General features: G+C 44.3%; 1 protein-coding gene across 9 annotated transcripts in view; it reads left to right on the top strand.

The window, feature by feature from the left end:
* The window catches only part of ADCYAP1R1 (ADCYAP receptor type I), a 148,417-nt gene that overhangs the window by 84,808 nt on the left and 41,988 nt on the right, over positions 1-21,621 (top strand). For all 9 annotated transcript variants that reach the window (XM_071559880.1, XM_071559887.1, XM_071559886.1 and 6 more), the window contains 3 exons: positions 4,390-4,497; positions 20,679-20,714; positions 21,391-21,432. In XM_071559880.1, coding sequence (XP_071415981.1) covers positions 4,390-4,497; positions 20,679-20,714; positions 21,391-21,432 — 186 coding nt within the window. The remainder of the gene's footprint in view (positions 1-4,389; positions 4,498-20,678; positions 20,715-21,390; positions 21,433-21,621) is intronic.

Raw genomic sequence — 21,621 nt, 5'->3', positions numbered from 1 at the left:
CCCCACTCTCAAACTGTGACTCTTAAGACAGCCCTAGACAGAGGAGAAAAGGAAGATAAGGGACCATAAGCAGATTTAGAAGAGCTGTTTATCACTGCTCTTGTGCCAGCATAGCTTGCTTTGGGTTTTTTAGTTTTTTTTTTTTTCTCTTGGTGCTTGTCCAGAAATGTCAGGCAAGAAGGAGCCTTTCAGTTGCCAGGAGGAGCAGGTTAGAGAGAGTGTTTTCCTCCAAGGGGCTTCATTTGAAATGAAAGGTGGGAACAAGGCAAGAAGACAAGAATGGTTTTAGTGCTAAATATAGTTTTTAAAATGCATCAGAGGATTCTGCAATGGTAAATAATCGTAGTTTCCTGCTTGTTATGAAATGTGGCCTTTTTTTTTTTTTGGAAGGACCTGTTCTTTTTCAGTGGCTGCCAAGTCAGATCTATCCTTAGGTATGTGAGGCACCTCCTCAGCTTCAACAATGTTGGATTTAAACCTGAGTGTCATGGATTTCACGTGAAATCCATGTAAAATCCATGTTGTGCTTCAGCTGAATGCAGAAGCTGCTTTTTGAAGTAAAAGAAAGGGGGCAGAGTGGATCCAAGCAGAGGGAATTCACAGTCCAAACCCAAATTTTATCTCACTTTTACAAGAAGCTTGAGACAGAGATGTAGGGACTGATGATGTGGCTTTTCCTAAGCAGTCACTGGGCTTTGCCTGTGGTTCTAATTGCTCAGGAGCTGCAAAGCTTCTCTCAGGATCAGAAAGTAGTCATTCTTCTTCCCAAAGGGAAGAGCTGGTCCACACCTACTCCAAAAGACCAGCTGGACCCTGCAAGGAATACAATTTGACCATCTGAAAGGCAGCTGTCTAAGCTGAGCTAATCCTCATCCTCCTCCTACTGAGTGAAGTCAGTGGAGAGATGCAAGTCCCCTTTACAGGGTGATTCCCCACCAGTGGCACCTTAAAATGGGCTTATCCCCATCTGGCAAGTCCCTCTCCATGGACTCCAGAGGGAACTTTACTTGGCTGAGTAGGATAAAAGTGTAAAGCTGAAGTTAAACCAATCTGGACTAATCCTATAGTAGAAGGATCATTTTGTGTTTCCTAAAAGTGAGCAACAAGGAATAGGAGCTCCCAAAGGCTAATCCATCCATCCAAGAGGAGGTAACTAACCAAGCTGAAGCACTTTTCTGCCCATGCCATGAGGAGGACCTAAGGAATCACCCAAGACCAGACACCAAGCTTTACTCCATTTGCATTATCTGAGACGAATCCCACAAGGTTTCCAAACTGGAATTGCAGCCTGCAGGTTGCAGTGCAGGCATGGGAAGGGAAGGCAGGATTTGGGCATTCTGGAAAAAGACTCACATTGTGCCAGGCGAGGTTTAAATTGGATATTATGAAAAATCCCTTCACTGAAAGGGTGGTCAGGCATTGGCACGGGTTGCCCAGGGAACTGGTGGCATCACCATCCCTGGAAGTGTTAAAAAAACATGGATGTGGCACTTGGGGCCATGGTTCAGTGTTGGGCTCAGCAGTGCTGGATTCATGGTTGAGCTTCATGACCTTAGAGGGCTTTTCCAGCCTTAAGGACTCTGTGATTCTGATTTGTTTTCAAGACCATCCCTTAGCAAGACCATTATTTGTAATATTTTATTTTTTTCACTCTGGCCCACGTGAAATCTCATTCCTTAAAACTATTTCTTGCTATTAGTGATTTCTAACAGGGTAAAAATCAGGACAATGTGCCCCTCTGAAGCTGCACCTTTGTGCTTGCAGTGTGTGAGCTGCCCCTTCCAAAGGCTGCTGGGTCATGCCCACCTCACAGGGCACTGGAGACACCCTGGCAGTGCCAGGGGGGAGCCCTGCTGGGCAGTTTGACACTCAAGTCACTTTGATTTCCGTGGGCAGATTTGCCCCAGCAGGAGTTTCTGGCTGTGGCATGGTTTACAAATGTAGGGAGGTTGTACACACTGCCCTTTATTCCATTTAGTTTAGGGGTTTTTTTTCTGTCATCCTTTCCTTTGCTCTTCTAAATTGCGTGTTTCAAATATTATTTTCCAAGCAGGTTCAGACAATATTCTTATTGATGGGGAGTTCCTTACTGTCTCCATTGCTGACTTATTTTAGGAACTAAAGTAAATAACTTGACTTGCTGCTCCTCTCCCCCCCTCTCCCAATGTCAGCACATCAGTGTTTTCTCGCACAATGATCTTATAATGACTTTTTAAACGGGGCTATTTTTTATCTCTGCATGGGTTTGCCACACAAGCAGCCACCTGGTGTAACTGAATTTCATACCCACTGCTCTGAGATGTTTATACTCACACACTCTCTGCTCTGCAGTCTGAGGATTTCCTTGCATTTCTCCAGGCAGGTTTGCAGCATCTGTTGCTGTCCCAGCGTTTGGAAGAGAAATGATTTTGAAGTGATCATTAGAAATAAGAAAGTTTTTCCTGTTCCTATCCAACCCAGTTAATTTAAGGAGGCTAAAAGGTGGTTCTCCAAGGATCTCATTAACCACTTTGATTATCTCTAGCACCTCTTGTAAGCAAATGTCTCATTAACAGTAATATTTGCATATAATTTACTTCTGTGCAGAGGGCCATCCATCAGTGAGCTGTAAACCTGTTGCTACACTCCTTCAGATTTGCATGGAAAATACAATTCCTGCTGTGTGGACAGACACAAACAATCATAAAAGACAAAAAAAACCCCATAGCACTCAATGTGACCTTGATTTCCACCTTTAGTACATAAAGAGTATCAGAAAATTAGAGACTTATAGAGTGTCCTGAGCTGGAAGAGACCCACAAACGTCATTGATTGCAACTCCTGGCCCTGCACAGGACACACCAACAATCCCCCTATGGACCTGAGAGCTTTCAAACTTCTCTAAAGTCTTTGAGAAATTTAGAAATGTTCTAGAGAATGACAGCACTCATATGGTGGGATCCTCATCTGGCAAAGGAAACAATCTGGAGTAAGAGTTCAGAAAGAGAAGAGGAAGGGCAAATGTAAAGGATTCCCTTTTTTTTTTTTTTTTTTTTCCCCCAGCTCCTGTGATGATTTAATGAGTATTTTTGAAGTAATATTGTATTTTAATGGGTCTGGCAAAGCTGAGAGATTTTATGTAATAGGGTTAGGGGTTTTGTATGGCTATTCATTTATATTATGTAACCTGAAACTGCATCCTGTAGTTTGAAAGGATATTTATCCCCTCCTTGGCTTGTGCCCCCATTGTGATGTGTGACATGTTATTAGAACATCGTTGCTGGACACTGAGCTCATCCTTCAAACTCCACCTCTCTCAGAACTGCCCCACCCAACACACAGGGCACGGTCTGTCTTATGTTTTTGTGAGAAAACACAGGACTTGATTGCCTGCCACTGAAGATGATGGGGAAAAGCTGCCAATTCCAGTGCTGAGAACATCCATCCTGCACTGATGGAAATGTGCTGCCTCCCCAGGGCTGAGGAAACCCACACTTGTTGTGTTTTTACAAGTTCATCACCCATATCTCGTTATATTGTGCGTGTGCCAGTTGGGAAGTAACACTTGGAAGTGGGTTTTGCTGAAGATCTTATTTTCCTTGGCACAAAGACAGAGCAGATTAATGGAAAACCACTTAGAAAACCATGGTGGCATTTAGCAGTTGATAAGATTATGTGCCTAATCTCAACATCAAAAGCAAATAAACAGATACTTCGATTCAGTTTTTCTGTCTTTTCCTGATGAGGTGGAAGATGATCCCCTTTGAGATTCCATCACTACATTTTTTTAAACATCAGGAGGAAAATTGGAGAGATTGCCCTGAGTTTTTCTGTACACTGGGTAGGTCTTCTGGGTTTGTGAGCTGGTAAGGTGGTTTGCAGAATTACAGGAGGACATTTCACACTATGTTTTTAGACAATCACCAGCATGGAAGAGTCTCCCTCACATGGCTGCAGGATGAAGGAGAAACTGTTTTCAGACGATTTCCAAAATGTGCCAGTGCCCAACCTTGGACAAGGATGAGAGGAAGCAGAAATTCTTAGAATTTACTCAAAGATATGGTCCATAAATAGTTTTTAAAATTAACCCCAAATTTCTGACAGGTGCCTCAATGGCAGCAGATTTCATTCTCAAGGGAAAATCTTTCTCTCATATGTTGGAGTGATTTAATTGGGACTAAAGAATGTGATCTTCTGAAAGAGTGGAGGTTGGTCATTGCTATGCCATCCTACTACTTATTTTATGCTATTCCTATTGGTGAAAATTATTTTACTCCAGGAATATTGATACTTTTTTTTTGTCCTAAACAAGCACCTTTTTATGCACAGAAGAAAGAACTGACCATAACACTGTGAAGAAAAAATGGATTTACACCACTAATGTATTTTATCCCTCCTTCTCTTCTCCAGGTTGCCCAGGAATGTGGGACAATATTACCTGCTGGAAACCTGCAAGTGTGGGGGAAATTGTCTTTGTCAAGTGTCCTGCACTGTTCAGATTTATCATCTCTGAAGATGGTAAAGTATCTTCTCTTTGTCTGTGTCTCTCTCTGGTAAAGCCTCATGGCCAGCACGAGGGTAAATCCTCACTTAGAGCCTCAATATGAAGGGCAATAAAAAACCTACAGTTGGGTTTCTGTTAAAAAAAAATTAAACCCCCAAAGTGTTCATGTGTAGATCTCTGTGTGTGCACAGGGATGGGAGGGAATGTTTGGAAAAACTCTTCCCAGACTATACAACATGAAAATATCACCAAATCTAACTGCTAAAGGGAATGTTCTGCCCTTGAGTCTCCAGGGAATTCAGTGAGACCTGAATCTGTGTTTTGAGTCTTGAAGACCTGAATCTGTGTTTTGAGTCTTGAATAACACAATTTGAACCTATTTTAGAAAACAGCTGAAACTCAGAGAGGGTTCTGCTCGTGCCTAAGGGTACCATAGGCTTGAAGTGACCATGGGGAACTCCATGTTGAGGGTCCAGGGTGGAGTCAGTGGGAATTAAAGATTTCTGGAGAGAGGCAGAAGCTTCATCGTGCTTGTTTGTGGTCTGTAGAAATGAGATATAAATATCCTTTACCCCTGGTAATTAACACAGATTTGTCTCTGCTCCCAGCACCCACCTAGGCTGCTGCAGATCACTTAATTAGCACTGTCCTTGGAGGGAAAAGTTCAGCACTGTCCCCAAGGATCCTTTTTCCCAAAGATCATTTTACCAATGAATTACTCCTTTATAGTCTTAAGTCCCAAATCCCCCTTCTCTGCACAGAGCTCAGTTTGTGGGACACAGTGGTTCATGCTCAGCTCCAGGAATGCTGAAATCCTCACTTTTAGATCCATTCCTTTCATCTCATCCAGGCAGGGTGTGCCTGACCCCATCCCTGCACATCCAGGCAGCATCCCAAGCCCCTTCCCAGGATCCCTGCCCTGTTGTCATAGAATCATAGAATGATAGAATGGATTGGGTTGGAAAAGACCTCCGAGATCATCAAGTCCAACCCTTGGTCCAACTCCAGTCCCTTTACCAGATCATGGCACTCAGTGCCACGGCCAAGCTCATTTGAAAAACCTCCAGGGATGGGGAATCCACCCCCTCTCTGGGCAGCCTATTCCAATGCCTGAGCACTCTCTCTGTAAAGAAGTTTTTTCTCTGCCTGTGCACTCCATTCTTGCCCTTTAGTTTGGCCACCAGGTCCTGCCTCAGCCATGCCCATCTCCTGCCCTCCCTGTCCAACTTCTTACTCATGTGCTCTCTGACAAACATCCTTAAACATCTGCCAGCTCTGTTGGTTTTCCTTATCCCTGAGGGCAGTTTCCCAAGGGGGTTCTGCAGACTAATTCCTTCAACAGCTGGAATTTTTCCTTGCTAAATTTCAGGGCCATGACTTTAATCTTCACCCTGACCCTTGTTCCTCAGGGCTTGAGAGTCCACCAGTGCAGGGTCACTGCAGCCCAGGCTGCCTCCAGTCTTGGCATCACCACTGCCATCTAACCCGTATCCCACCTCAAAAGCTCCAAATCACTTAGTCCAAATCTTGAGTAAACTATTTCCTGTTAATGGAAAATAATTTTTTGGAATAAAAAAATAATAGAGGCTTTAGAAAAGCAATAAAAAATAAAAATAAAACTAAAAAAGCCCTATAATAGCTATAAAATAAATAAATAAAATAAGAAAGGGGAAGGGAAGGGAAGGAAGGGAAGGGAAGGGAAGGGAAGGGAAGGGAAGGGAAGGGAAGGGAAGGGAAGGGAAGGGAAGGGAAGGGAAGGGAAGGGGAAGGGAAGGGGAAGGGGAAGGGAAGGGGAAGGGGAAGGGAAGGGGAAGGGAAGGGGAAGGGAAGGGGAAGGGAAGGGGAAGGGAAGGGGAAGGGGAGGGAAGGGGAGGGAAGGGGAGGGGAGGGAAGGGGAGGGAAGGGGAGGGAAGGGAAGGGAAGGGAAGGGAAGGGAAGGGAAGGGAAGGGAAGGGAAGGGAAGGGAAGGGAAGGGAAGGGAAGGGAAGGAAGGGAAGGGAAGGGAAGGGAAGGGAAGGAAGGGAAGGGAAGGGAAGGGGAAAGGAAGGGGAAGGGGAAAGGAAGGGGAAGGGGAAAGGAAGGGGAAGGGGAAAGGAAGGGGAAAGGAAGGGGAAGGGAAGGGGAAGGGAAGGGGAAGGGAATGGGAAGGGAAGGGGAGGGAAGGGGAAGGGGGAGGGGAAGGGGGAGGGGAAGGGGGAGGGGAAGGGGGAGGGGGAGGGGGAGGGGAAGGGGAAGGGGAAGGGGAAGGGGAAGGGGAAGGGGAAGGGGAAGGGGAAGGGGAAGGGGAAGGGAAGGGAAGGGAAGGGAAGGGAAGGGAAGGGAAGGGAAGGGAAGGGAAGGGAAGGGAAGGGAAGGGAAGGGAAGGGAAGGGAAGGGAAGGGAAGGGAAGGGAAGGGGAGGGGAGGGGAGGGGAGGGGAGGGGAGGGGAGGGGAGGGGAGGGGAGGGGAGGGGAGGGGAAGGGGAGGGGAAGGGGAGGGGAAGGGGAGGGGAAGGGGAGGGGAAGGGGAGGGGAGGGGAAGGGGAGGGGAAGGGGAGGGGAAGGAAAGGAAAGGAAAGGAAAGGAAAGGAAAGGAAAGGAAAGGAAAGGAAAGGAAAGGAAAGGAAAGGAAAGGAAAGGAAAGGAAAGGAAAGGAAAGGAAAGGAAAGGAAAGAAGAAAGAAAGAAAGAAAGAAAGAAAGAAAGAAAGAAAGAAAGAAAGAAAGAAAGAAAGAAAGAAAGAAAGAAAGAAAGAAAGAAAGAAAGAAAGAAAGAAAGAAAGAAAGAAAGAAAGAAAGAAAGAAAGAAAGAAAGAAAGAAAGAAAGAAAGAAAGAAAGAAAGAAAGAAAGAAAGAAAGAAAGAAAGAAGGAAAGAAAAGCTATAATAATATTTTTAATAATTTGCTTAGGATTTACAGAGCTCTGCACTTACTGAACTTCACATTTGACCTGTAGCAGGGGGATAGTATGACCCTAAGGGAGGAATGGTCCATCCAATTTAAGCATATGTCCTTCTTCCTTTATCTCCTCACAGCATCTCTGACAAAAGTGACAGCTGTTACCTCATGTAGGGCTGGGTTTGGGGGATTTTTGGACATCTATTTAGCATGAACAAACCCAAGATTCATAATTCATTAAATAAACAAAAAGAAAACATTTAATCTGGAGTAGCTGGAAATCTCTACAGAGCTGGCTGGGTTTGCAGTGGTGACCCCAAGGTGGAATTATCGACAGCCCTAATTGCTCTCCTGGGTCAATCAGCAGGAGCTTTCACTGGCACTGCTGCTACTTTTAATTAGGCAAGTCTATTTGTTTCAGTGAGAGTTTAATGAAAAAAAAAAGCCAAATTTTATGATAGTTCTTTAAATAAAGGGTTAATAGAGAGCTCTAATGTTTCTAAGACATGACTAATCTCGTTTTAGGGGTTGTTGCAGTGTCCTCTGGCTGCTGCTCTGTTTCTGGAGAATGGCACTGGCCTGGGCACCAACACTAATATTTATTAATAGCAAAAATCAGTCTTAATACAGCCAATTTTTATATGACCATAAATCATTTTTTACAGATTGCTGCAATAACTTTAAATTCTACTTTTCAAAAGTTTATCCTGTGAAGCACCTGTAGGTTCAGTGTGGAAATCATGGGATGTGCTAACCCCAGAGTGGGCAGGAGGCATCTCACTTGGCTTTGGGTATTTCAAAGTTCTATGGAAAAGTCTGAAATGATCACATGGATTCCTGGTTCAGTGAAGAGAAATCAATGGGTACTTGCAGGAGATGTTTCCTCTGACCCCTCTGAAATGCTTTTCTTGAGGTGGGTGAAGTCATTGGAGGGGTCTGCTCCTTTTATGAATTTCAAAAAGGAATTTGGCTGCCTGGAGTTGGATGTCTGATTTCCATATACAGTAAAATGGGAAAATAATAAAAAGAGACTACAAAATTAAAAATTTGCTAACTAAACTGTCATGTGGAGAGAGGCTTTTTGGAAAAATTAGCCATGGATTTAGCTAAAAATACCAGCTGGTGCTGGTTTTAATATGCTCTGATTTAACCATTTAAGGAGTAACATTTGAACTGCTGTCAACAGAAAGTTTGATGTTAAACCCCATTCTGTGAGTTTGGCAGCCCTTCTAAAATTTCCTTGCACCTCCTCTGATCCTCCAGACCCACCAGAACTGGTCATTCCTTCCAAATGCAAACTGTGGACAAGAGAATCATTCTCAGAATCTCCCCACATGGAAAAAGCATTGTTAGTTCCTGGGTCTGTTCCCCTGGAGTAACTCAGGCATTTACAGAACTTTCCTTCTAGATAGCTCCAAATATTAATTTCCATTTCCTCTTCAACATTTATTTCTTAGATTGATGTGCATTAAGCCTTTTGTTTCCCCAGGAGCTGTAACTCCCATGAGCTCTCTGTTGTGCATCCCAAGTGCCTTTCCAGAGACACCCACTCCAGAACAGGGTGCATTTAAAGCATTCCAAGGGATCTTTGCAAAGGAAAAAACCAAGAAAATCATGCCAAGCTGTGATGTTACATTTCAGTATGGCATAGAAAGGCCTAGAGATGGCCCTGCCACAGTGATCTGCACTCCCAGCTGGAGAATTTTCTCTGCTTTGTTCCTTTTTCCCTTTCTTTTTGCTTTTTTCTTTCCAGACAGAGGTGCTACTGCCTGGAATGAAAACCTACAGAAGCAAAGTCTGTGCTTTTTTTATTCCTTGCTTTACAGCTGAGCTATTGTGGAGCCTATAAAGCCACATTACTCAAAAGCACCACTGAATGAAACTCAGTAGCCAGATCAGAAATGTGCCTATTTTTAGTTCTTTTATTTGCAGTAAAAAAATAATACAAATGACAATAGACACTTTCTGAGCATTGCCATATGCTCCACATTTGGCAAATGCTTTCATTCACAAATCCAAATAATAAATATGAGTAGCTCCTACTGAATCTTGCAGCAGTTCAGAATGTTTGGGTCACAACCTGCTACACCCCAAAGAACATGTTACACCATGAAGGACAGAGAAAATGTACATCAATTTTGCCAATAATATAAAACCCATCCTATGTTAATAGCAGGATCAATAGCTCCTAATTAAAAGCCACTAGAATAAAATAATTTTTCTGGGTATTAAAGAGTTTAAGAGGGAATTATATCCTATGCTTTTATTTTAGAACTGAAATGTTTGGCTTGTTCCTACTCTGGGAGTGACAGGATCCAAACAACAAGAAACTGAAAATAGTCTATTAGCTGATCCCATTAAAAACACAGGGAAAGACTCAAATACTAATTAATTGATTAATTGATTCTCTAAGAACCCCAAGCCTCATGTTTGCTGCACTAGAGGTGCCATGGGTGGACATGGGGTTTATGAATGCAGAGTAATGGGATTTGGGAAGCTACTGTGGCTTTTTTCCCTCCTGCCTGGGTTCAGATTTTATCCCTAATCAATCAGAATAAGATGACAAGAGAAGAGTTAATGAGAAGGGAAGTGAAGCTACATCTTCATATGTGGAAAGCCCTTCTGTGTCCTCTCTGGGGAGACAGTCCTGGTAAATTCTTTAAGAGCTGATGGAGAAAATGGGACATAACTCCCAAACTGAGAGAAAAGACAATAAAAGTCATTGACTTCCCAAGGTGAAAGATGTTAAAATTCTTTGCAAGTTACAAGTTCTATTGGTTTGGGCTATGCATTGATATTTTTTGATATAGGCAGAAAGAAAAGGTGATTGTTGAAACATCAGGGGCCTTCGAAACACCAAAATGTCTCTGGAAGATTTTGTACTTGTTTTCTCCTGAAGCAGAAGGTGCAGGTTTTCTTTGCTACTGCTGAAATTAAGGTCAGCACTGCAGCAGACTGAAATTGGAAATTGCATTTGCCTGTCAAAAAGGCAAAAGATCAATGCAAAGGTCTACATTTCTCTTCAAGGATATCTTGCCCTGATGGGGATTTCAACATCCTGCATGAAAACTGAGGGAAGAGAAACAGGTAACCAAGGACTTGTCTCTGAAAAACAAGGATGAGCCATCCCATAGCATTGTCATCATTGGAATAATAATGAGCCATCAGGGCTTATCTGGTCTTTGAGACAACCAGCACTCTGTGCATACCTTAGTTTCACCCTTAATTTTATGTAAGATCATTCAGGAGCAAGTCCAATGCAAAGCTACCTGTTTTGTATAAACCATAAATTCATATACATTTATTTATACAGTTTTATATATAAACCATGTATATAAATCCACACCAGATGAGGAGTTTGGACACCTTCAAAGCTGTCTGCAGGTTGCATGTGTGTGATTGTTGGTGAGTGCTCAGCAAGCCTTACAAAGAATTGTGAAAATAAAGAATGGGTGTGAGAGACCTCCCCAGAGTTGATGTTAAAGATAATAAGTCTTGCCAATAACCACAATAATAGCAGTAGGTAGACAGGAAACAATTTCCTGCTCCTTTTCATCCCTAGGCTTTGCACAGGCAGTGAAACCACGGGATTGTTCCAGCTTTTCCAAAGTCAGGAGGACAAGCTGTAATTAAACCTCCTTGGCCACAGCATAGAATCATAGAAATCATAGAATCATAGAATGGATTGGGTTGGAAAAGACCTCCGAGATCATTGAGTCCAACCCTTGGTCCAACTCCAGTCCCTTTACCAGATCATGGCACTCAGTGCCACGGCCAAGCTCACTTTAAAAACCTCCAGGGATGGGGAATCCACCCCCTCTCTGGGCAGCCCATTCCAATCCCTGAGCACTCTCTCTGCAAAGAATTTTTTTCTGCTCTCCAACTTCAATTTGCCCTGGCAGAGCTTGAGCCCATCGTGCCCCCTTGTCCTATTGCTGAGTGCCTGGGAGAAGAGACCAAACCCCACCTGGCCAGAACTTCCCTTCAGGCAGTTCCAGACAGTGCTGAGGTCACCTCTGAGCCTCCTCTTCTCCAGGCTGAACACCCCCAGCTCCCTCAGCCTCTCCCCACAGCACTTGTGCTCCAGTCCCTTCACCAGCCTCGTTGCTCTTCTCTGGCCCTGCTCCAGCACCTCAATATCCTTTCTGACCTGAGGGGCCCAGAACTGAACACAACACTCAAGGTGTGGCCTCCCCAAGGCAGAGTCCAGGGGAAGGGTCACTGCCCTGGGCCTTCTGGCCATGCTATTTTTGATCCAGGCCAGGATCCCCTTGGCCTTCTTGGCCACCTGGGCACACTGTTGGCTCATGTTGAGCTTCCCGTTGAGCATCACAAAGTCTCTGCAATGCAGAGGGAAATGGGAGGGAAATACTGTCAGCAAAGAGTAGCAACTGGACCTACATTTCTAATCAAGCAGCTAAGGCCTCTTAGATGTTTTATTATTAGGAAAAAAACCCCATTTTACAGGCTTTCAGACCAAATTATGAAGACAGAAGACTCTCTGCCTCTGCTGCTCAAAATATCAGCATGGCCAAGTCAAGTCCTTGGTCCTGTGCAAGATGACATCCTCCAGTGGCCAGGGGGAAGCTTTGTCAATGATCTTGAGTAATTTGGCCTTGGGGGGGAAAAATTCATGTTCCTTTGGGAGGAATTCCAGGGTGGAAGATACTGAGAGCTGCGGAGGAGTTTGGAGAACCCTCAGACTGCAGAAGGGAATAGATTGAAGTATCAGTGTGGGTGCAGATCCTTCAGTCTGTACTAGTAGTCTTTGCTCTGTTCCTGTTTCCCCTCTTGACTCAAAACATCTGGGAAGGGAGTTCCAGTTAACTGCAGGATTTTAGGTGTGGTGGGCACTCATTCATTCTTACCTTTAGGAAAGGGATTTAATTATCTTCCTTCTCTGGAGTTATTTCATAACTAATGATCTCCATTGGACAATGTTTCAGGGTGGGTTTTTTTTGTGTTTCTTGTTTGGAAAAACATTTGCTTTTCTCTGAAATGTGATCCCTGCCCTCTGCAGAGCTTGGAGACCCTTCAATAGTAATTGCATTGATCCTGCACTCTGATGGATGCTCCTGTGACAGCCAGACTCATAGCAAGGACTCACAGAACGTTTAGATGATGCTTAGTTGCTATGGTGACCTCAGTCCACTTCCAGTTCCACAACCTTTGATAGGAAAGAGGAAAAAAAGAAGATAGCCATGATTTCCCTTAAATGTTATTGATCAAATCTGTGCATCAGTCCTGCCTTAGCCAGCCCTGAGTGCTCTGCCTTTATGTTCTCCTTGTGGGACCTCACTGGTATTCTCCCTTCACTGAGTCTTCTTGCCTCTATGTCATGGAACCACATGCCCTGGAATTAGACAGGGATATGAAAGAAAGGACTTGTCAGTCAGTTCTGTCCCTGCCTTCACTGCAATGTTCTGCACAACATGCTGGGCAACAAAGAAGTTGCAGAAGCCAGTTCATCTCACCCCATCCTGTGGCAAATGTCTAAAACCAATCACCCTTTGGAAGTTCCCTTTATAGGATGAGACTTAAAAACCAGATGAACTTATCTTCAGGTGGGTAAATTGGATGGAATGAGTTACCCCACAGAACCAGTCCCTCAGATGTCCTTGGGCACCAGTTCCTGTTCAAACACTCAAATATGAACCAGACTTCCTAATTTTATCCTTCATTATCCTCTACTTTCTAAATAAGTTGAACAACACCACTTAATTTTGTCCTGTCTCTGTGTTCACAAACCCCTTTGTCAAGGCAGATGATATACAGTAAACCGTAGAATAATAGAAACCATGGAATGGTTTGGGATGGAAGGGATATTCATCATCCATTTCCACCCCGCCATGGGCAGGGACACACATCCCAGGTTGCTCCAAGCCCTGTCCAACCTGGCCTTGGACACTTCTAGGGATGGGGCAGCCACGGCTTCTCTGGAAAACCTGTGCCCACCCTCATAGGGAAGAATTTCTTCCTAATGTCTAATCTGACTCTGCCCTCTATGATTTAAAATCCATTCCCCCTTGTCCTAACACCACATGCCCTTCAATAAGTGACTTTTAATCTCTAGGTTAAAGTATTGTCTATGGGAAATGAGGCTGGAGAGACCCAAACCTCTGGAAACAGAGGAGGGAACTTTGCACCTGGAAAGGTTTGGGAATCTGTAGGGCCATGTAATCTGTAACCCTCTCTGCCCGCTAATTACTACAGATCCTGCTAATGAGGTTGTAAAGATGAAGCAGCTCATCTTGGATCACTCAATCATAGAGTGGTTTCAATTGGAAATAACCTTAAAGATCATCTCATTCCACCCCTTACCATGGGCAGGGGCACCTTCCACTATCCCAGATTTCTCCAAGCCCCATCCAGCCTGGCCTTGGGCCCTTCCAGGGATGGGGCAGCCACAGCTTCTCTGGGCAACCTGTGCCCCTTTACCCTTCCAACCAAGTGCCATAGCAAAGGAACTGTGATGGCTGGATGGAGTGTCTGTGGGATCAGTGTCTCCAGGAGCAGCACAGGGCAGAGAGTTGATGCCCCCTGCTCATGGAGCAGAGGATCCATGTGGGGAGCTCTGAGAGCCCAGAAGAGCTGCTGAGCATCCTGCTGTTCCCAACCATGGCTTTGCCAGCTGGCAGAACAGATTGCTGTGCCAGGAGAGCAGCAGGCACAGACAGGGCAGGAGAGAAGTGCCCAGCGTGGGGGATGCCAGCGGGTGGGGGCATGAGAGCTCACCAGCTTATTTCTCATTTAGACATTAAATGTGAAGCTTCTAATCAGTGCTGCATAAAACAGGGGGGAAAAAATTCAATTCCTGCCTAAGCAGCTCGTTATCCACATAGCTGGACGGAGTGATCACAAGGGATTTTAGGAATTGTTTTCCACAGCTTCTCCTTGTCCCAGTCACTGAGCTTTGTGAAGGGACACAATGTGCAGTAAAATCACTGCAGGCTTTAAGAATTGATCTTAATGCTGGAAAAATCCAACCTATGGGAACCAGTCCTGCAATCCATGATAGTGGGATGGGAACAACAGGAATAAAGGAAAAGTGTGGGATGATGCATTTCAGCACAGCTCCTCTTTGGAAGCCTCTTACCCCCTCCCACTCTGCCACTAATAAGGGACAAGTGCTGGAACAAAAGGGTTAAATGCAAGTGGTGTTCAGATAAACAAACCTGCGGGAGATAAAGCAGGTGCTCTGGCAGCTGACAGGGATTTGGCACCAGGAGAAGATCTAAAAGGCTGCTCTGAGCTCTGAGGCTCATCGTGCACAGGCTGTTTCTTGGCTCCAGCTCTGCCAGTCCTGTCCATTTTAAATCAGGAGCAACAATTGCTTGCATCGAATTTCTCATCAGCTGGAGCATAGCCAGGAGTGAATTATGTTTTTGGGGTCTCAGTAAATAAAAAACAAGGAGGAAAGTCTGATGAATGTGCAAGAAAAGGGCAGGAAGGGTTCGGGTCTCTGCCACTTACTCGATGGGGAGCCTTTGGCAACTCCTTGGAACTGTTTTCCCCCTCCTTTCCCCTCTTCATACAGAAAACAGAAATAAGCAACATTTTCTGTATTTGGGCTTTGGAACTGATAGTTCAGCATTCTGATGGGTCTTCTCTAGGATCTCTAAGCAGTTATGCAAATAGCATCTAATTAATAATGTCAGTTAAAGGACAAGAGTGACACTTCCCTGTGCAGCTTGGTCAGACACAGACAATAATAACACAGTCTGTTCATGTACTGGATAAACCATCCTGTGTTGAGCATAACAGTAACTTGGGAGTTTATAGACTAATATGAGCAATTCTTGATTTAAAAAATGGCACTTTAATAGCTGATTTTGTGTCCATATTTCTGTATTTTGGGTTTACCTACATGGGAGCAGCGCAGGTGTCATTCATGGAAGTCATAAAATCATTATATTTAAGGTGTTATTATCATGGAATAATAGAATTATAGAATGGCTTGGGTTGGGAAGGGCCTTCAAACTCATCTCATTCCACCCCCTGCCATGGGCAGGGACACCTTCCATCAGCCTAGATTGCTCCAAGCCCCATCCAACCTGGCCTTGGACACTTCCAGAGATGGGGCAGCCACAGCTTCTCTGCACAACTTGTTCCACTGACCCCACCCTCACAGGGAGGAATTTCTTCCCCAATATCCCATCTAAAGCTGCCCTGGGTCAGTGTGAGGCCATTCCTCCTTCCTGTATCACTACATGCCCTTGTCAAAACTCCCTCATAAATGCAGTCTTGAATTAATCCCTTGAAAAATGGGTTTCCAGTCAAAATGCAAATGTAAATCATCTTTCATTTATTTATTCTTCATTTCTGTGAGAACAACATACTTCATTATACCATTGTCCAGTCATATTGATGGGCTTTCTCTTCTTCATCACTGAAGTCTAATACACCACTTTCTTACTGTTTATGTCCTAAGAGTGAGGCAATGAGAGGGTCCTGTGAAAGCCCATCCAGTGAGGGGTCCTACAATCTTGCCCACTCAGCAAATTTGTTGAAGTCTCTCTGGAGTCAGAAAGACACTCAGATATAAAAATAACCCATAAAAATACCATTTCAGGGTGAAAAATGAGAGGGACTGCCCTGTGTCTGGGCTTCCTTACAGCCTCAGCTGAAGTTGTGCCCCTACATACGTGAACATGTTAAACACAGAAATAATCCATATGAACTCCACTGAATTCCCCTACATGTGAGCAAACCATTGGCATGGCCTTTGTCAATAAATATCCATGTTTGGGTGCAGGATACCCAAACATACATTATCTGAGAGAAGGGCAGCAGCACACAGGAATTAGAGGTGTTCCAGGGAATTTAAGGAATTACAGGTGGTGCCTGTTTGTTCTCTCGTTGTCTTTGTGTATATGTGTGTGCATACTTCAGCAAGGCCTTTGACACTGTCTCCCATAATATACTCCTGGAAAAGCTGGTAGCCCATGGCCTGGACCAGTGTCCCCTCTCCTGGATTAGGAGCTGGCTGGAGGGTCGGGCCCAGACAGTGCTGGTGAATGGAGCTGCATCCAGCTGGCAGCCAGTCACCAGTGGTGTCCCCCAGGGGTCTGTGTTGGGTCCAGTCCTGTTTAACATCTTTATTGATGATTTAGATGAGGGGATTGAGTCCATCATCAGCAAATTTGCTGCTGACACCAAGCTGGGAGGGAGTGTCGACCTGCTGGAAGGCAGGAGGGCTCTGCAGAGGGATCTGGAGAGACTTGAGAGATGGGCTGATTGCAATGGGATGGAGTTCAACAAGGCCAAGTGCAGGTCCTGCCCTTTGGCCACCCCAACCCCCTGCAGCGCTCCAGACTGGGCACAGAGTGGCTGGAGAGCAGCCAGGCAGAGGGACCTGGGGGGACTGAGGGACAGGAAGCTCAACAGGAGCCACCAGTGTGCCCAGGTGGCCAAGAAGGCCAATGGGATCCTGGCCTGGATTAAAACTAGCGTGGCCAGCAGGCCCAGGGCAGTGACCCTTTCCCTGGACTCTGCCTTGGGGAGGCCACACCTTGAGTGTTGTGTTCAGTTCTGGGCCCCTCAGTTAAGGAAAGGGATTGAGGGGTTGGAGCGGGGCCAGAGAAGAGCAACGAGGCTGGAGAAGGGACTGGAGCACAAGTGCTGTGGGGAGAGGCTGAGGGAGCTGGGGGTGTTCAGCCTGGAGAAGAGGAGGCTCAGAGGTGACCTCAGCACTGTCTGGAAGTGCCTGAAGGGAAGTTCTGGCCAGGTGGGGGTTGGTCTCTTCTCCCAGGCACTCAGCAATAGGACAAGGGGGCACGATGGGCTCAAGCTCTGCCAGAGGAAATTGAAGTTGGAGATCAGAAAGAAATTCTTTGCAGAGAGAGTGCTCAGGGATTGGAATGGGCTGCCCAGAGAGGGGGTGGATTCCCCATCCCTGGAGGTTTTTCAACTGAGCTTGGCCGTGGCACTGAGTGCCATGATCTGGTAAAGGGACTGGAGTTGGACCAAGGATTGGACTTGATGATCTCGGAGGTCTTTTCCAATCCAATCGATTCTATGATTCTATGATTCTATATATATATATGCATATGTGTGTATATATATATATAATTATGTGTATATATATGTACACACACACACACAAATATAATGATATATGTGTATATGTTACCCCAACATTCAACAGATGAACTTTGACTTTTATTTGTAATTCAGGGCATGATGTTCAATATAAATCTAATTGACTTTCTAGCAGCTTAACTTATTAGGGAAAATTAGGTTGATGGATCAGGCCTAAAAGCCTGTATAGTCAAAGATTGTGCTGGAATTGTCTTCAGTACATTAGCAAAGACTCAAATATTGAAGAATTATGTTGATAAAAGGTAAATTTGCTCTTAAAGCAATCAGATTATTAATGTTGTTGAAAATGTGAATCCTTTCCTAATGTCCAAAACAGTGAAATGCAATAATAATGTGGGGATAGATATAAAAATATTACTATAAAAAGCGTATTCATGTCAGAAAACCTACATTAATATGATGTTTTTACTGTTGTTACAGATGTCATGAAATTCAAAATGAGCTCAAATCTAATATTTTAACATCCATGTGACTTATTACTGCTGATATTTAGAGGGAAATAATGGCAATTTTTACTTCATCCTTTTTAGATTATAGAAAAAAAACCCACTTAAAAGTTATAAACATAAGAAAAATATATTTTTCTAAGCCTTCAGTGTAGAATGCAGGGTGCCAGGAACATCAGGCTTCAAGTCATTTAACAGTGGCCTGGTCTTTCTCCAGAAAGAATTCTGGACAGTTGGTAATGTCAAATTGCTATGTAAAAGATAAAAATAAAACTGGATTTTTATGAGTCAAAGAAGGGGGGTTTTTGAGATTTTCATAGAATCATAGAATGGATTGGGTTGGAAAAGACCTCTGAGATCACCAAGTCCAACCCTTGGTCCAACTCCAGTCCCTTTATCAGATCATGGCACTCAGTGCCACGGCCAAGCTCACTTTATAAATCTCCAGGGATGGGGAATCCACCCCCTCTCTGGGCAGCCCATTCCAATCCCTGAGCACTCTCTCTGCAAAGAATTTTTTTCTGCTCTCCAACTTCAATTTCCCCTGGCAGAGCTTGAGCCCATCGTGCCCCCTTGTCCTATTGCTGAGTGCCTGGGAGAAGAGACCAACCCCCACCTGGCCAGAACTTCCCTTCAGGCAGTTCCAGACAGTGCTGAGGTCACCTCTGAGCCTCCTCTTCTCCAGGCTGAACACCCCCAGCTCCCTCAGCCTCTCCCCACAGCACTTGTGCTCCAGTCCCTTCTCCAGCCTCGTTGCTCTTCTCTGGCCTCGCTCCAGCCCCTCAATCTCTTTCCTGACCTGAGGGGCCCAGAACTGAACACAACACTCAAGGTGTGGCCTCTCCACGGCAGAGTCCAGGGGAAGGGTCACTGCCCCGGGCCTGCTGACCACCCTAGTTTGGATCCAGGCGAGCTGCAGCTTCTTCTTGCCCTGTTTCTGTGGGTCCCTTTAGAGCTCAGGCTGCTGTGTGAGGTGACCTCATGCAATGAACCAGTTCCATCAGAGCTGCTGGTTTTGGTGGCACATGCTGTGGAAGACCCCAGGAAAGACAGGGCTAAAGGAACAGTGGTTTGCTCATTGATCCTCTCAGTGCAAACTAACCCCATAGATAAAAACTGCCACATGGAAACCTCATGCTGGTATTCTGAGTTCAGATTTCACAACAGAGCTGCCTATATCTGACTTCTCTCACTGTTAGTAACCCTGGGGGTTGGTGGATTCAGGAGGGAACCAGGGCTGTCCAAGGGATTCTGCAGAGCCATCCCTGTTGCTCTGCCATGAACCTGGAGCACAGCCACAGCTCTTCTGCAGCAGCTGCCACTTCAGTCTGATGCAGCAGCTCAACAGCCTTTGCTAGGAAAGGTTTGCTCAGCGCATTGGTGACTTCTCTTCAGAATTGGTAGACTTACCCAATATTTGCAAATACACAAGAATTAGAAGTATAGAATTATAGGATATCCTGAGTTGGAAGGGACCTACAAGGATCATCAAAGTCCAACTCTTGGCCCTGCCCAGGACACCCCAATAATCCCATCCTGTCCCTGAGAACGTTGCCCAGACATTCCCTGAGCTCTGGCAGTGTTGGTGCTGTGCCCACTGCCCTGGGGAGCCTGTTCTTCACCCTCTGGGGGAAGAACCTTTTCCTGATATCCAGCCTAAATTCCCATATAGAAAATCCTCAGAGCAGCTGGAGTTGGGCAGAGAGGGCAGGAGACCAGGAGTGTTCTCACCATGGCTTTCAGTGTTAACCCTGCAGTGTCACTGGTGGGTTTGATGTTGAGTATTTCCATCCAAAGCCACAGAACAGCCTCCCTGATGCCTCAGAGGGGTTTTCTACACTCCCTCCATCACCTTCACATTAAACCTTCTTTTTTTCCATTTTAGAAGATCAAAAAGCACATCTGATTTATTATAAAGAGAGAAATCAATTAATTCTAAATTATTAGATTATAAGGAATTTGAAAAAATATAAAATAAAAAAATGCATTTTTTGCTGTGCTGAATTCTTTTATATCCTTCAGTGCTTTCTCTTTTCCCAGAGGATCAAAATCAGACTTTGGATTTTCCTTTTAGTAAAATCCTTCTTGTACAATTTGGTGAAGCTTTTTCTCAATCCCTAATTAGGATTTGACCATCAGGGTTAAAAGATGAACAACCTGCAGCCCTGTGGTCGCCCCAGAGGATGCAGAACTGAGCTGACCTCAACATTTAACCTGCTGTAGTGGGCACTGAAGTGCTGCAAATATTCTCCCCTGCTCTGGGGGCCCCTGGCAGAGGCTTTGGCAGCAGCTTTGCTGATTCTGTGCACGGTGCAGCAGCACCACTCCATGGCTCAAATTCTGCCTTCTGCATCCCCAGCACCCAGCCAGAGCCAGGAGCCACTGGGATGAAATATTTAACATGCTGAGTAGGAATTTGGTTGGAGTTAATCCTGGCAATTTTTTTTTAATCTCCCCCCTCTCCTAAAAAAAAGGAAAAAAAAAAGAAAAAATCCACAAAAAAATATCTCTCATCTATTTTTCTTATTTTTCGTAGAGTTTGATAAAACTTCGTGGTTAAACCAGATATTTAACAATACAATGCAATCAACCATCTTCTGAAAACCACTTTCCATTCATAAATACACAGGACTGATGCTGAAATAAAGGTTTAAACTTGCAGTTCTCTGGGCTCTGCAACATCCATTCCTCTTACAGGAAGAAAACTATTACCAAAATTAAGTTACAAACAATAAGCAAGACAGAATTAATTGTTTTTCTCCTTCTCATTTCAGGTTGGGAGGTGGATAATTTGGGGCAAACCCATGCAGGTAAGAAGCAGTTTTGCTACTCACCCTTTAGGTACCTCTGCTCTCAAATGGTAATATCAGATCACTGAAAAGTAGTTTGTGTGCCAACCATTATGAAAATTAGACATTTAGGTCATTGTCACACCCAGATAAAAAGTGCAATTAAAAAGTAAGTCTCTATAAATCAATGTGATTTCACCTAAATCCACAAAATTAAACCATCTTACAAAAAAACTAGTTATGCCTTTTGTCATTGATGGATGGAAATAATTTTTCAGTAATTCTCTGAAAACTGACTGTGTTTAAATACCAATGGATTATAAATGTCAGTTCCTAAAGAGACAATATTTGACCTCTATAATTTTACAATAAAATTGGTCCCAGGTTGATTCTCTGTGTTCTTAGTTATGTGTTTGCTGCTTGCAGTAGCAATCTCCTCATTTTAGAGGTTCAGCTTTGATTTAAACTCCCCATGTTTACTCCTTGAGAAGACAGAATCAAGTATTTATTGCCTTTAGGCCTGATCTAAACAAATAAAAATCAATTGCATTCTATCCCCTGATTTCCACAGAGATCAGTTTGGGTCTTAATAGAAAACCCAATCAAAACAATTTCATACCACATTTCCAGAGACCACTTTGAGTCCTAATAGAAAACACAATCAAAACAATTTCCTACCAAATTCCCACTTTTCTAGGTGATTATGACCTGCTGGAAAGCACAGCCCAGTCTCTTCTAGGTAAGAAACAAAACCATTTTTTAACTCTTTTTATTTATCTCTGTTAAAAAGGAAGCTCTGGGGGATTTTTTTTCTATAATTTTGGTATTATTTTCTAATCAGTGCTAATTTTGTTTTCTGCTATGTTACTTGTGGCAGTATTATGAAAATTTATTCCTCCACTGTTAAGTCTTACAGTCTAGCAAGGGT

This window comes from Pithys albifrons, chromosome 7, assembly GCF_047495875.1.
Source record: "Pithys albifrons albifrons isolate INPA30051 chromosome 7, PitAlb_v1, whole genome shotgun sequence".
Taxonomy (NCBI): Eukaryota; Metazoa; Chordata; class Aves; order Passeriformes; family Thamnophilidae; genus Pithys; species Pithys albifrons.
The sequence above is the reverse complement of the archived record's forward strand: the minus strand, read 5'-3'. Positions and strand labels throughout refer to the sequence as shown.